General features: G+C 40.8%; 1 protein-coding gene across 1 annotated transcript in view; it reads left to right on the forward strand.

Annotated features, from left to right (window-relative positions):
• Positions 1–1,876: 1,876 nt before the first annotated feature.
• LOC123962981 (NLR family CARD domain-containing protein 3-like) overlaps positions 1,877–13,475 on the forward strand; it is a gene marked incomplete at its 3' end in the record, with an annotated part of 67,972 nt that continues 56,373 nt past the window's right edge. The window contains exons 1-3 of the mRNA XM_046039495.1: positions 1,877–1,895; positions 3,042–3,099; positions 3,264–3,392. Coding sequence (XP_045895451.1) covers positions 1,877–1,895; positions 3,042–3,099; positions 3,264–3,392 — 206 coding nt within the window. The remainder of the gene's footprint in view (positions 1,896–3,041; positions 3,100–3,263; positions 3,393–13,475) is intronic.

The following is a 13,475-nucleotide window of genomic DNA, read 5'->3' on the forward strand; positions in this document are numbered from 1 at the left end:
TTACATCATTGTTTCCTTCATCTTATATTCGTCTGTTTAACTACTGTTAACGTCAGGTAATTGAGTTTTTTTGAGATTTTAACATCATGTCGTATTTTAGTCTTTTCAGTGTTTTCTTGCTTTTATCTTGAATTGTTTTTTGTATTATTGTCTTTACACTAGTTAAAGCACTTTGTAACTTGTTTTTGAAAAGTGCTCTACAATTAAAGATAAGATAATTATTACTATTATTATTATTATTACTCACCGGTTGATGTTAAACCACCGTAATGTTTGTAGTATCCAATATTTATGCATTTGACTCATAACAGTTTAAAATAGCACTGTAGCAGCAGAACAGAGGGTCAGTGACCTTCTAAGGGGAGAGCAGTGATTGGTGGTTATGTAGGGACTGAACCCTTCTATAGAATTTGACCTCTAACCCCTTGTTTTGTTACCTAGAATAGTACTGTACCCTTCTATGGGATTGACCTTTTACTTTGCAGACTCAAACCCCTCTATGGTACCTAACAGATACTAAACATATCCTACATAAGCTGTGTTTGATGAACAGAGAGACAGAGTGGCCGTCGGGCTGGGTCTCTCTCCAAGCTGCTGCAGAGCTTGTAATTGATGCTGAACTCCTTGATTTAATAAACTTTTATGATCAAGAACAGTGTCAAGCAGGTTTCCTCTCAACATATCAATGCAGCATTATTGTTCGGACACCACACGTTTCACCACAGCTGTCACCGTTCACCCGTCCAACAGCCAGAAAAGACTCCAGAAGAAGGCAAAGACGTTGCAAAAAGTTACGTTACACCACCAGACAACAAACTGAAAAATAAAAATAACAAGAGATGGACTTAAATCACGACAATACGACTATGTGAACACATCAAAAACTCCTAAACTTCGGTCAAGCCAGCCACCCTCATACATTGGATGCAAAGAGGTTTAACGTTAACAGACGTTAATGTACCGCCTAGCTTGCAGCAGAAAAGCATAACGTTATTAACTTTAATGTAATCCACTGCATCTGAGTCAGTGCAGACTGTCATGGCCTCTCCACGCCTCCCCTGGACTCTGCGTTGTGTTTTGGCAGGTGTTGTGGAGGCACCAGACACTGGATTCGGGATTCTCTTTATTGCTCCACTGCAACAAACCTCTCTCTGATACATAGCCTTACCTTACCTTACAGGGCACGGAAAGTAAACATAAAGCATTTTTCTTCTAGCAAAAATAAATTAATCTCTTACTTAAAAACAAAGAGAAATGAAATAAAGGTTAATGTACAGTCAAATGAAATACATCTCTAAAAAGAGCTTAATATTTATATTTATTCATTTAGCGGACGATTTTATCCAAAGCGACTTACAATTGCTATACATGTCAGAGGTCTCACGCCTCTGGAGCAACTAGGGGTTAAGTGTCTTGCTCAGGGACACAATGGTGGATGGGTCACAGTGGGGGATTGAACCCGGGTCTCACACCAAAGGCATAGTCTTATCCATTGCGCCATCGCCAAAACACAAACTCTAAATGCAAGGTACAGAAAACAGCAAATGCCCCATCATACATTTATTTTACTCAGATTAAATCATCTAATGACTTACAGTGCACTAGTTAGGTTAACCAGGGGCCAACCAAGTATCCTTGAACCCCGAATTGCCTCTCGTGTGATTTAGCTTCTGTTTGAGCACTTAGGCCCAGTGAATGAATGTGTGTGACTGAAGATGTAGTGTAGTGCTTTGAGTGGTCGAATAAGACTAGAAAGGCGCTATACAAGTATGGAGCATTTACATTTAACCAAGAGTCACCAACAGCAAGAAAGACATACCAAGTTAACTGTAGGCTAGCAGCATTTACAAGTCAAGGAAAGTAAACATAAAGAAACATGGCGGCCCCGCCGGAACGTAATTTAAAACTGCAGTGTCCTACAAGGTACAAACTGCACGAACTGCTGAACGTACTGAGGAATAGACAGCGCAACAGGGACACCTAAGGGCTTATACAGGCAGCTGCCTTACAGTAACATTAAACGTTAACAGGCATTACTGACTAGCTAGCGGCAGAGGAACATAACGTTATTAACGGTAACGTTAAACGTAATCGATTACTGAGGACATTGTCAAAGATTTCACTCAATGCAGGATCGTCGGATGCCATTTAGTTAGGTGAGTAACTTTACACGTGCTTTTTCAGTGGATCTGGTGTGGCTGCCATGACGCTGTTTTACAGGCTGTTATCATTTCGTGGTCAGGTCGCTGTTGAGTAGGTCTAACTTACCTGTTTGTGTGGATGTGCATCTGGGTATTAAACTGTGTGCGAGTTGTAGCTGGCCTGTTTTCAGAATATGGTGTTATGTTATGAGTAGGCCACTTTTCTTTCTTATTCATCATAATGTCTTGCCTCTCTGTCGAAGAGGAATGTGGTTGTTGTGATTTGGGAGGCTATTGTACTGAAATTGCCCCAAAAAGTCTGCGTCTTTTCAGCACAGTGGACACCTCCTGCACTCAGCTGTTTGTAGTGACGTTTCAGGATTTTGACAATGACAGCACTGGCCATACTCCTTTACTTCTCCTGGACTTCCTCTCTAGTAGAGGCTGATGGGAGATTCTCATCAGTTTCCCTGGTGGAAATCACCGAGGTAGTCAAACAACTCCATAGTGGCAAAGCCCCAGGGATTGATGAGATCCAACCAGAAATGCTAAAAGCTTTGGGTGTGGAGGGGCTGTCTTGGATGACATGTGTCTTTAACACTGAGTGGAAGTCGAGTACAGAGCCCAAGGAGTGGCAGACTGGGGTGGTGGTTCCCCTGTTCAAAAAGGGGGAGCAGAGAGTGTGTGCCATTTACAGGGGTATCACACTTGTCAGCCTCCTTGATAAAGTCTACTCCAAGGTGCTGGAAAAGAGGGTTCGGCCGATAGTCGAACCTCGGATTGAAGAGGAACAATGCGGTTTTCGTCCTGGTCATGGAACAACGGACCAGCTATTTACTCTCACAAGGATCTTGGAGTGGGCTTGAGAGTATGCCCATCCAGTCTACGTGTGTTTTGTAGATCTGGAGAAGGTGCACAACCGAGTACCCCGGGAGATACTGTACGAGGTGTTGCGGAAGTATGGGGTTAGGGGGTCCCTACTCAGGGCTATCATATCCCTGTACATCCAAAGCACGAGCTGTGTCCGATTACTCAGCAGTAAGTCGGACTCTTCACAGGTGAGGGTTGGTCTTCGCCAGGGCTGCACTTTGTCACAGTCCTGTTTGTGATATTCATGGACAGGATATCGAGGCACAGTCGTGGTGGGGAGGGTTTTCGGTTCGGTGGGCTTGAGATCTCGTCACTGCTTTTTGCGGATGATGTGGTCATGATGGCATCATCGGCCCAGCACCATCAGCTCTCACTGGATCGGTTTGCAGCAGAGTGCGAAGCGGTTGGGATAAGGATTAGCACCTCTAAATCTGAGGCCATGGTTCCCAGCAGGAAACCAGTGGAGTGCCAACTCCAGGTAGGGAATGAATCCTTACCCCAAATGAAGGAGTTCAAGTACCTCGGGGTCTTGTTCACGAGTGAGGGGAGACTGGAGCAGGAGAATCGGAGCGGCGTCATCTATGGTCATGAAGGCTGGGTCATAACTGAAAGAATGAGATCGTGGGTACAGGCAGCCGAAATGGGTTTCCTCAGACGGTTGGCTGGTGTCTCCCTTAGAGATAGGGTGAGATGCTCAGCCATCCGCGAAGAGCTCAGAGTAGACCTGCTGCTCCTTTGCGTCGAAAGGAGCCAGTTGAGGTGGTTTGGGCATCTGGTAAGGATGCCTCCTGGACGCCTCCCTAGGCGTCCAATCTTACCAGTTTTTAAACTGTGGCAAAACGAGAAAATAAGCCACTTACATTTGCCAATATAAGTTTCCCTTCTAGACACAAACGCAGTGTGTGCGTATGTGCTTTGTAACGGTGTAGCCCAAGGGCCCATCATAACAGCCTGCACTGGGGCCCATTGTTACTACCTTACGCCACTGAATCTGTCAGTTTAGTTCTGTGGCTCAATCACCCAGTTGACAGCTGCCTCGCTGCCTGCGTCCTCCGCTGTCTACAAAGATTACACTGTAACTACTGGGCATCATAACAATAACATTAAAGTTCCCCGTGTCCCCCGGCTGCTCTGCTTCAACACTCTGTGATTTACGGAGGTTGCTGATGAACAGAAGTGTTACTTGTTGCTAAGGTAACCGCTGACAGCTGCTGCTCTCTAATTAGCTCAGTTAGCCTAGATGTCATAGCTGTCTCAGTCCAGACTGGGAACTCGCAGCACCTGGGAAGTGTTTTGTGTTTAATGTTACACCTATACTCAGGCACTGGAGATTTTCAAGCCGAGATAACATCAGTGAGCGGTGCCGGATTGGGCACCAGAACTGGAGCCAAGCGTGCGGTTTCAAAACTGAGCTCAGCAGCCTCCCAGTGATTTACAGAGTTTGTTGATGGACAGATACATTTACTTTTTGATAAACCGCAAACAGCTAACGTTACTGACTGTATCTGTAGCTAGTTAGCTCGGGTAGCCAGGCAGCTAGCAGTCCTAGCTGAGTCAGCCCCGGAGTGCCAAGAGCCAAACCCGGCAAGAACAACTTCCAGTTTTCCACCTTCCATTTTAAACCACTAACTTGCAAAACAGTTAAAAACCAACATGAATCGTGACAAGATCGTGAATCGTGATCCTGCCTGAAATAAATCGTGATATGATATTTTTGCCATATCACCCACCCCTAATTTTAAGTTCTCTGTCATCACAGACTTTGTGGCTATGAACTCTCAGTGACTCACTTTGAAGTTGTGGCCTCAGCTCTGAAGTCCAACCCCTCCCATCTGAGAGAGTTGGACCTGAGTAACAACGACCTGCAGGGTTCAGGAGTGAAGCTGCTGTCTGCTGGACTGGAGAGTCCAAACTGTAGACTGGAGACTCTGAGGTCAGTTCATGTATTCTGCTCTTATCCAGTATATATATACCAAATTTAAATCCATAACAGAAGTTTTAAATTTCCTTCACTTCTTCTTGTTTTCTGGGTTTTTCTGAGCTCATATCACAACAGCTCTTTTTAAAAGTGTGTCAGTCTGAAGAGTTTGGCTCCATATTTAGTATGAACTCTAAGTGGATTGTCAGGGAAAATAATTCCTTCCCAAATAATACGGAGTGACCAATGCTAATTTCTCCAAGTTAGTAAAGTGAATCCTAAGAATCACAATTTATTTCTCACATTCCCTCCTTTTGACACAAAGTATCAACACAATATTTTTGAGAAATCAAAATGGTAGGATTCATTGTAGAAATGTCTTAGTGGGAATACAAAAATTGATAACATTAGATGTTTGACAAATAGTTAAAACAATGAAATTAGAAACAGAAATAAAAATAAAAATGGAAGGACTAGATTTGTAAAAACCTACATCATCTGTACATTAAAGTTGACCTACATGTGCTGGGCAGGTTTAAAAAAAATGTAGAATGATCTCAGAAAAACGTTTAATACAGGAGTGAAAATAGCCTACAAGCATGGTCATAATACCCTAGGGTCCAGAAATGGTCATTTACCCATTTGTTGGCAAGACAAAAAATGATACAATATGTATAATAAGACCTGCATACAAAATCATAACAATAATGCTAAAAAAGAAATAAGCAGAAACAATAATTAAAAACATGAACAGAATTTGCTAAAAGAATAAATAAAGAACTAAAACATATACACCAACAGATCATCTTTGTAATTCTAAATACAGGAATACTCCAGAAACAGTCATTGTCTTTACCTTGATTACATGGTTTATTTGTGGTTATTGTGGATCCCTCTTCTTCTGTCCTCTTCCTCCTGCGTTGGTAACATGCCAATGTCAATCTCCTCTTCTTGGATCTTCAATGGTTATGACAGTTCTTTACCTTTCTTGTGTGAAACAGTCCGTGTAGAGAATCAGTGTAAATGACATCAGTTCGACTGGTGAGTGCAAATGAATCAATAATCTGTGTGGGTGATGTGGTTATTTAAGTACTATTGGAGTCTGTTTGTTGAGAGCTCCTAGACTTGTAGGGAAACGTCTGTCATCTTGTTTGGAAAGTGACCAGAGTTGAAGTACTCTAAAACGTGCTGACCAGGATGATGGTGAGCACTACAGCCGTTGTCTTTCAGCAGAATGTCTTGCAGCAGAATTTTTCCGTTCGTCTCCATCTCTCAGGATGTCTCGTGTTGGGATGTACGGGTTCACATGTTTCTCTCAGCTCTTCTGGGAGGGGACTTCCAGTTGAAGTTGTCCGTATCACCCGGGATGATCTTGAATGTCTGGTAATGGTCTCACTGTTTTTACTGCCCGTCTGGATGTCGTGGAGAAAACTGTTGCTCTAGACTCATAGGAGACAATAAACCTTCAGAACACGGTTAAACACAGTGTCTTAATGTGTCGTCATCCAGGCTTGTCAACATTAAACCAGTTTGAGGGAAAGAAAATTGTTACTCATTACTACAAAGACTCTCATGCCTATGTGTGAGTGATCATTAGTTCATTAGTAGAAAGCAAAATTAGTTTCAACAATTTAACACAACATTTTCAACACACCACTCAGAAATTTATTTATTTATTTTTTAAAATGTGTGTAAAATATCAGTGTCTACATGTAAATAACATCCAAAAAATGTTCTATGAGCATTATGGAGCACTTTAGACTTGATCAATGACTTCTGCTCCTGAATCAGACTAGGGTCTTTATGTAAATACTGGTTTCTCACTTATCATCAGTGGTGACACACAGCTTCCACTTCCTGCAGAATTGGATTATACATGGACAACAATTGCTTCATTGATGTAACCCATTTCTCACCACCAGTAGGAATGACACTTAAAGGAGGATTGGGCAGTTCTTCTGCAATTTCTCTTAGTTCATCTGACTGCCATGGCCGGTAAATAAACACTTCCAGATCCCAGTGGATCTCCCGTTGGTCGAGGCTGGGGATTTGGAAATGCCAACGTAGGCAGTAGCTGTGCATCCTTTTCTTGTCCATGGCTCATGAGCCAGTAGTCGGAAGATGCTGCGACTTGAGACAAATGTTTCTTGGGAAGAAAACAGTTAGTATGGGTGTTCTTCCCATTCTGTCTATTCTGTCACTGTTGTGTGGGGAGGGGGGAAAATTGACAGGTCCGGGTACAGTGCTGGTTAACCTCCCCTGTATTTCAGCCTTTTCCTGGGTCTGTTCAGCAGGGGGGTATTACTTGCATGTGGATGAGGGTTTCTGGTGTTACCAGGATGGGTGGCTTCGAGAGAACATATGGTGGCGGTAAATTCTTATCCGGCCTTTTGTGTTTATCTTTCTTTTCATCAATCAATCAATTTTTTCTTTTCCTATTTTCTTTGCTTTCCCTGTCAACATAATTCTACATCTCCCTGTACTCAGTGTGCCCAGGACAGGAAAAATGCCTTCAGTTACATCATGCCAAAGTGGAACATCAACAACCACACTTTTTCCCAATTTTTCTACCATTAATTTAGCTGGACCTGAAAGAATGTCAGGCAGAGAATTAAGTTTTCTCCCCGATTTGTTCCCCATGTTTTTCTACTGACTCAGGCTCACTGAAAGGATTTGCTTTTACTTGCAAATGGGATTTATCATTCACACAATCACTCTGATCTTCCCATATTGTAATATGGTCAGATCTTTTCAAACACACACTAACTGGAGAAACTCTCTCAGGCCTATGACACTTGCATGACGGTGCACTCGTTTTCGTTTACAATTTGTATGCTAGACACTGAAATGAGTTTATCACAGAGGTTTATATATTTATCATCTCATGCACACACAGATATTTCCCTCCTTAGTGGGACATAATGTTTGAAACAAACACTTTTCACATCACAAAAAACTCTTAAAAGAAACACAAATGAAAATGAGAAACTCTTCCGGAAACAAAAATTATAAACCACCAAAGGAAATTACGTACTATAAGCACCACCCAAGGAATTATGTCTTTAGGCCTTTCTTTGTATAAACCATCAAAGGAAATTACGTACCATCTCTAGAGTACCACCAAAGGAATTACGTACTTTTTTAATTAGTATCACCATATAGACAATGGAATTACATACTATCTGTGTATAAGCCACCAAAGGAATTACGTTTTTAAAGTATCACCATATAGACTATGGAATTTTATACTATCTGTGTATCACCATATGGAATTACATGTCTATCAACCTAGATTAAAAATGTCATACTCACCTTTCGATTGGGGCGCCCAGCCGGTCACCACCCGGTCCAAAGTCAGGTGGGTTCCTCTCTCGTTTTGCGAGTCGGACTTCCCGACTGGTAAATGTTACCTGCAGTTGGACTCGGGCAAAATGTCAGGCAAAATGTCAGGGGAAATAACTCCTTCCCAAAGAATAAGGAGTCAAATAGATGAGATGAATCATTCTTTATGTAACATGGCCACGGAGAGAAAGCGCAGTTATCTCTCTCGAACTCAACATTTCCTCTTCTTAAAGTCAGAACAAGTACAGAACACAACAGCCAATAGTAACTGCCAAAACCAATGTTAGACAAGGGAAAACAAATGGCAGAGTATTAGCATACACTCAAAAGCTCTTCCTGAGCTGAGAAAGGAAATGCAAATGTGTGTGGCATCAGAGATGTTTTGTCTACCTTTTGATTAGTCTATGTTAAAACTCTCACCTACATGCCAGCAGACATTTATTGTATTTCAGACAATCCTTTGATTTGGAATAAAAAACCCTGTGACCGATTCTCCAAGTTAGTAAAGTGAATCCTAAGAATCAGAATTTATTTCTCACAGAATTCATGTTTATCCAGTTCTAAAGAGAACTGAGGATGAAGCTCACAGTCAGTCTGTGTGTTGATGGAGATGACAGTGGTGATGAGGAGAGTCTAAATCTGTGCTTTGAAATGAGCATCAGAAGTGCTGGGACAGGTGGTAAAGAGCTCTGCAAGGTTTTGGATTTACTTCAATTCATATTCATTTCATAAAATCTCTTTATTTCATATCGGCCATTTTGGAATTCTATAGAAAACATCTGTCTTAGTATTTTTCATAAAGTGAGACATGATTTTTATGAATTAGAAGAAACAGAAGAGAATGAAAGTAACAAAAGATTTGATCATTATTCCAGACTGGCCTGAGATCAGCAGCATGTTATTGATCTGTGTTGACATGAATAGGTGTATGAATGTTGTGCTGACATTTGGATGATGTCTGTAGAAGGCTGACATTATGATGATCCACAATAACACAATGACAAAGTCCCTCTACTCAGTTTAGGGAAAAGCTCATTGATTAGGACATAGTAATGTTGATCTCTACATTTAAAACCTGAACACATCTGATTGGATTAGAAATGGATTTTTATCTCCATCATTTATTCTTTATTCAGATTGAGGCGCTGCAGTTTGTCAGAGATCAGCTGTGCTTCTCTGGCCTCAGCTCTGAAGTCCAACCCCTCCCATCTGAGAGAGCTGGACCTGACTGACAACAAGCTGCAGGATTCAGGAGTGAAGCTGCTGTGTGGTTTTCTGGAGAGTCCACACTGCAGACTGCAGACTCTGAGGTCAGTTCACTGACTCTCTGTTACTATTGTAGATCTGATATGTTTAATTAACAATTGAAGCTAATTTCTGTTCATACATAACTTCCATCCATAAAGTTGTAAATGTCCTTTTGTTCATATTTTCATGTTTCTTGTACTAAATTTAGTCTGCAGTCACAAAGACTTGTGTTTCTTAAAGAAACTGTAGAAAATGTCCGCTGTTAGTCATTAAAGTAAATGAATATTTCTAAGTTTTGGTAAATGGTCACATCTGTTTACAGAAGATCCTCTGAACTAATATTTGTTTTTAAATTGAAGTTTACTTGTTGAAGCAGAAATATTTCTTTGCTTTCTGTAAGTTTCAATGTGTTTTCACAAAGAATTTCTGATCACTGATATTGATCCTTCAGAACGAACACACACACACACACGTGTTCACATGAATAGGTGTATGAATGTTGTGCTGACATTATGATGATCCACTAGTGCTGGACGATTTCACCTAAAATCAAAATCACCATTAATTGAACAGTTATTTAGTTTTTTCATGTTGTTTTTTGTTGTCGGGGTTTTTTTGCCTTCATATTTCAGTGACAAGGTTTGTACAGTAAATTTGCTCAACTATTAAAGCTTGGGTTTAATTATTCACAGATTTCACAAATCCATTAGGCTATCTAAATATTAATTAATAAGGTAATATTGACGTGCACATTACAGGGAGTCGGCGCATTGCTGCTGCTGAATTATGAGCGCTGCTACTAAAACTTCACTTCAATGCGGAACAAATGATTTTCCCCCGCACACTGTGTGAGCACGGTAAATCACGCTTTGATAGCTTCCTCTCTTCATCGAATGACAGTTAAGTGACAGGTGCTGTTATAGGAGCAGCAGAGTCACGTCTTAACTGCAGTGTGTGTGCATAGCGAGTGAGTGGACGAGCGAATGTGAGAAGAGATCGGCATAAAGTGATGCTGAAAGCGAGCGAGTAATAAATTGTGAGTCTGGCAGTAAATGTACAGTGTAGGTTACAATGTGTCCTTCAATAAAAGTCTGTCTGTTGTTTCGACAACTGCTGGAAAGTGAAAGCAATTAGCAATAGCTAACTTCTCCCTGAGCTTCAGACTCCGGTCTGAAGGCTGAGCAGGACTGGACGTGGTGGAGTCATGTGACTACACACGAGGCAGGATGTTTTAAGGGGAATGTACATGAAAACACACACACAATATTAACAGGATTAAATAACCGAAATATCCGACATGGGAAAATTACGTCTGTTAGAGGCTCTGAATTGCGGTTTTGATTATCATTAGAAAAGTTTGTTCATTGGTAAATCAATCCTGTCTTAAAACTCTTTATTACAGTTTATTGTATCCATACATTTACATTTATTCATTTAGCTGACGCTTTTATCCAAAGCAACTTACAATTGCTATACATGTCTCACACCAAAGGCATAGTCTTATCCATTGCGCCATCACCACCCACCTCATACACCTCACATACATCTCACACGGTAACATTGTTTGGGCCAGTAATTATCCTTCTTCTCTTCAAAAAATAATTTTGATCCAAAAAAGGTTTTTAAGATTGGCAACTGCATCAAATCAGTATGAACCATCAGCTCTTCTGTTCAAGAAATATTTTATCCATTTTTTTATCAATATCTATATCTATCAAAAATGTAATCTTTATGTATACATGTATGGTTCAAAATCATAGCCTACCAAAAGTATTTCACAACTGGTTTTCAACTAACTCTGATGTCCATTCATGTCCAACCCGACAAGCAAAGAATATTCATCTCCCTTATTATCATCCAACTCTTGGACAATATTGCATAGAATACAGAGGACCATCACTTTGGAATACTATTCCCCTTACTATAAAAACTAGTCCATCATTGTCAGTGTTAAAGTCAAGCATGAAAAAATACTCATGTCATGGTTAAAATTTGTGTGTTGTTGATGATTTATTTAATCATTTAACATTATTTGGGTTTTTTTTCTATAATAATTTTGTATAATATCAATTGAAAATCCAGAGGGGAGGTTTCACTATAAGCCCTTGGGGGTTCCTTACCTCTCCTGCATAATTTATACAATGTATTTTTTATATATTTAGTTGTCTTTGTGCTACTAAATAAAAAAAAAAAAAAAAAAAAAAAAATATATATATATATATATATATTCTTTTCTTCTTCAGTGGTTTAGTCCATTGACTGTGGCAGAGCAATGTTGAGCTCCACATTTAAAAGCTTAATATAACAAGAACAATCTCCACTGGATAATTCACTCTGAACCTCTTAAACTCCTGATTTTCAGCTTCTATTCCACATCATGTTTTTAAAGAAATGATAATAAAACTACATGAATTCAATGAAGAAATAAATAATCCGTATTTCAACTATCAGACAATAACAAATATATTCAGTATTTGCTTTTTCCAACATTGTTATGAAGCTATATGATGCTTATACTGACTGAAAAGTTTAAAGTGAAGAAGCTTTGATTTGATAACTCCACTATTCCTAAAAGAAATATTGTAGATGATATTGCGTACATGCTGGAATAAATAAGTATAAGTATTATTGTGCATACAGTATATACAATATATAACAGCATGAACAGCACTGAAATAGAGAATGGAGAATAAATAATTGTGGCAACCAGTTTACAGGTTGCTGATAAGAGACAGAGTTACTGGGTTATTGCACAGGAGTTGTTCCTGACATTGTGAGTCAGAAGTCAGCTGTTCATCAGAGTGATGGCTTGTGGGAAGAAACTGTTCCTGAGTCTGTTGGTTTTGGCGTACAGAGCTCTCTTGCGCCTACCAGTGGGGAGAAGCTGGAACAGGTTCTGTCCGGGGTGAGATGGATCTGCAGTGATGTTTTCGGCCCGTTTCCTGACTCTGCAAATTCCTGAAAGTCCTGAATGGAGGGCAGGTTGGCACCGATGATCTTTTGTGCAGTCCTGACTGTCCGTTGTAGTCTGCTCCTGTCCTTTTTGGTGGCAGATCCAAACCAGACAGTGATGGAGGTGCAGAGAACAGACTGGATGATGGCTGTGTAGAAGTGGATCAGCAGCTCCTTAGGTTGAGCTTCCTGAGCTGGCACAGGAAGTACATCCTCTGCTGGGCCTTCTTGATAATGGTGTCAGTGTTTGGCTCCCACTTCAGGTCCTGGGATATAGTGAAACCCAGAAACCAGAAGGATTCCACAGCAGACACAGGGCTGTTGAGTATGGTGATGGGGGGCAGAGTGCGGGGGCTCCTCCTGAAGTCCACGGTCATCTCCACAGTTTTGAGTGTGTTAAGCTCCAGGTTGTTGTGACCGCACCAGAGAGCCAGCTGATCAACCTCCTGTCTGTAGGCCGACTCATCACCGTCCCGGATGACCGTTGTGTCGTCAGCGAACTTCAGGACTTTAACAGATGGGTCTCCTGAGGTGCAGTTGTTGGTGTAGAGGGAGAAGAGCAGAGGGGCCTGTAATGTCCTTCGGGTGGGCTAACACCAGTCTTTCAAAGGACTTCATGACTACAGCTGTCAGGTCGACAGGCCTGTAGTCATTTAATCCAGAGATGGAGGGTTTTTTGGGGACCGGGATAATTTTGGAATTAGATGGAGCCACTGATGGAGCTGCAGAGTTTAAGAGGTGAAGTCACTACGTCTTTATTGAAGTAGCAACACGTTGTCATTAATATTAATGAAAGCTCTTTTTACCTTTTTTGTATTTTACAGCTTGAACCTGCATCCTGTTGGGTTCAGGTGTTTGGAGTTTCCATTTTCTAAACTTCTACATTCTAAACCTTCTTCAGCTCTGAACAAATTATTAAAACACTGAATGATTTCAAGCAGGAACATTGTAACATTGTAATCTAAAGTTACATTGTTTATTCTTTATTCAGATTGAGTCGCTGC

The sequence above is a fragment of the Micropterus dolomieu genome, linkage group LG23, assembly GCF_021292245.1.
Source record: "Micropterus dolomieu isolate WLL.071019.BEF.003 ecotype Adirondacks linkage group LG23, ASM2129224v1, whole genome shotgun sequence".
Classification (NCBI taxonomy): Eukaryota; Metazoa; Chordata; class Actinopteri; order Centrarchiformes; family Centrarchidae; genus Micropterus; species Micropterus dolomieu.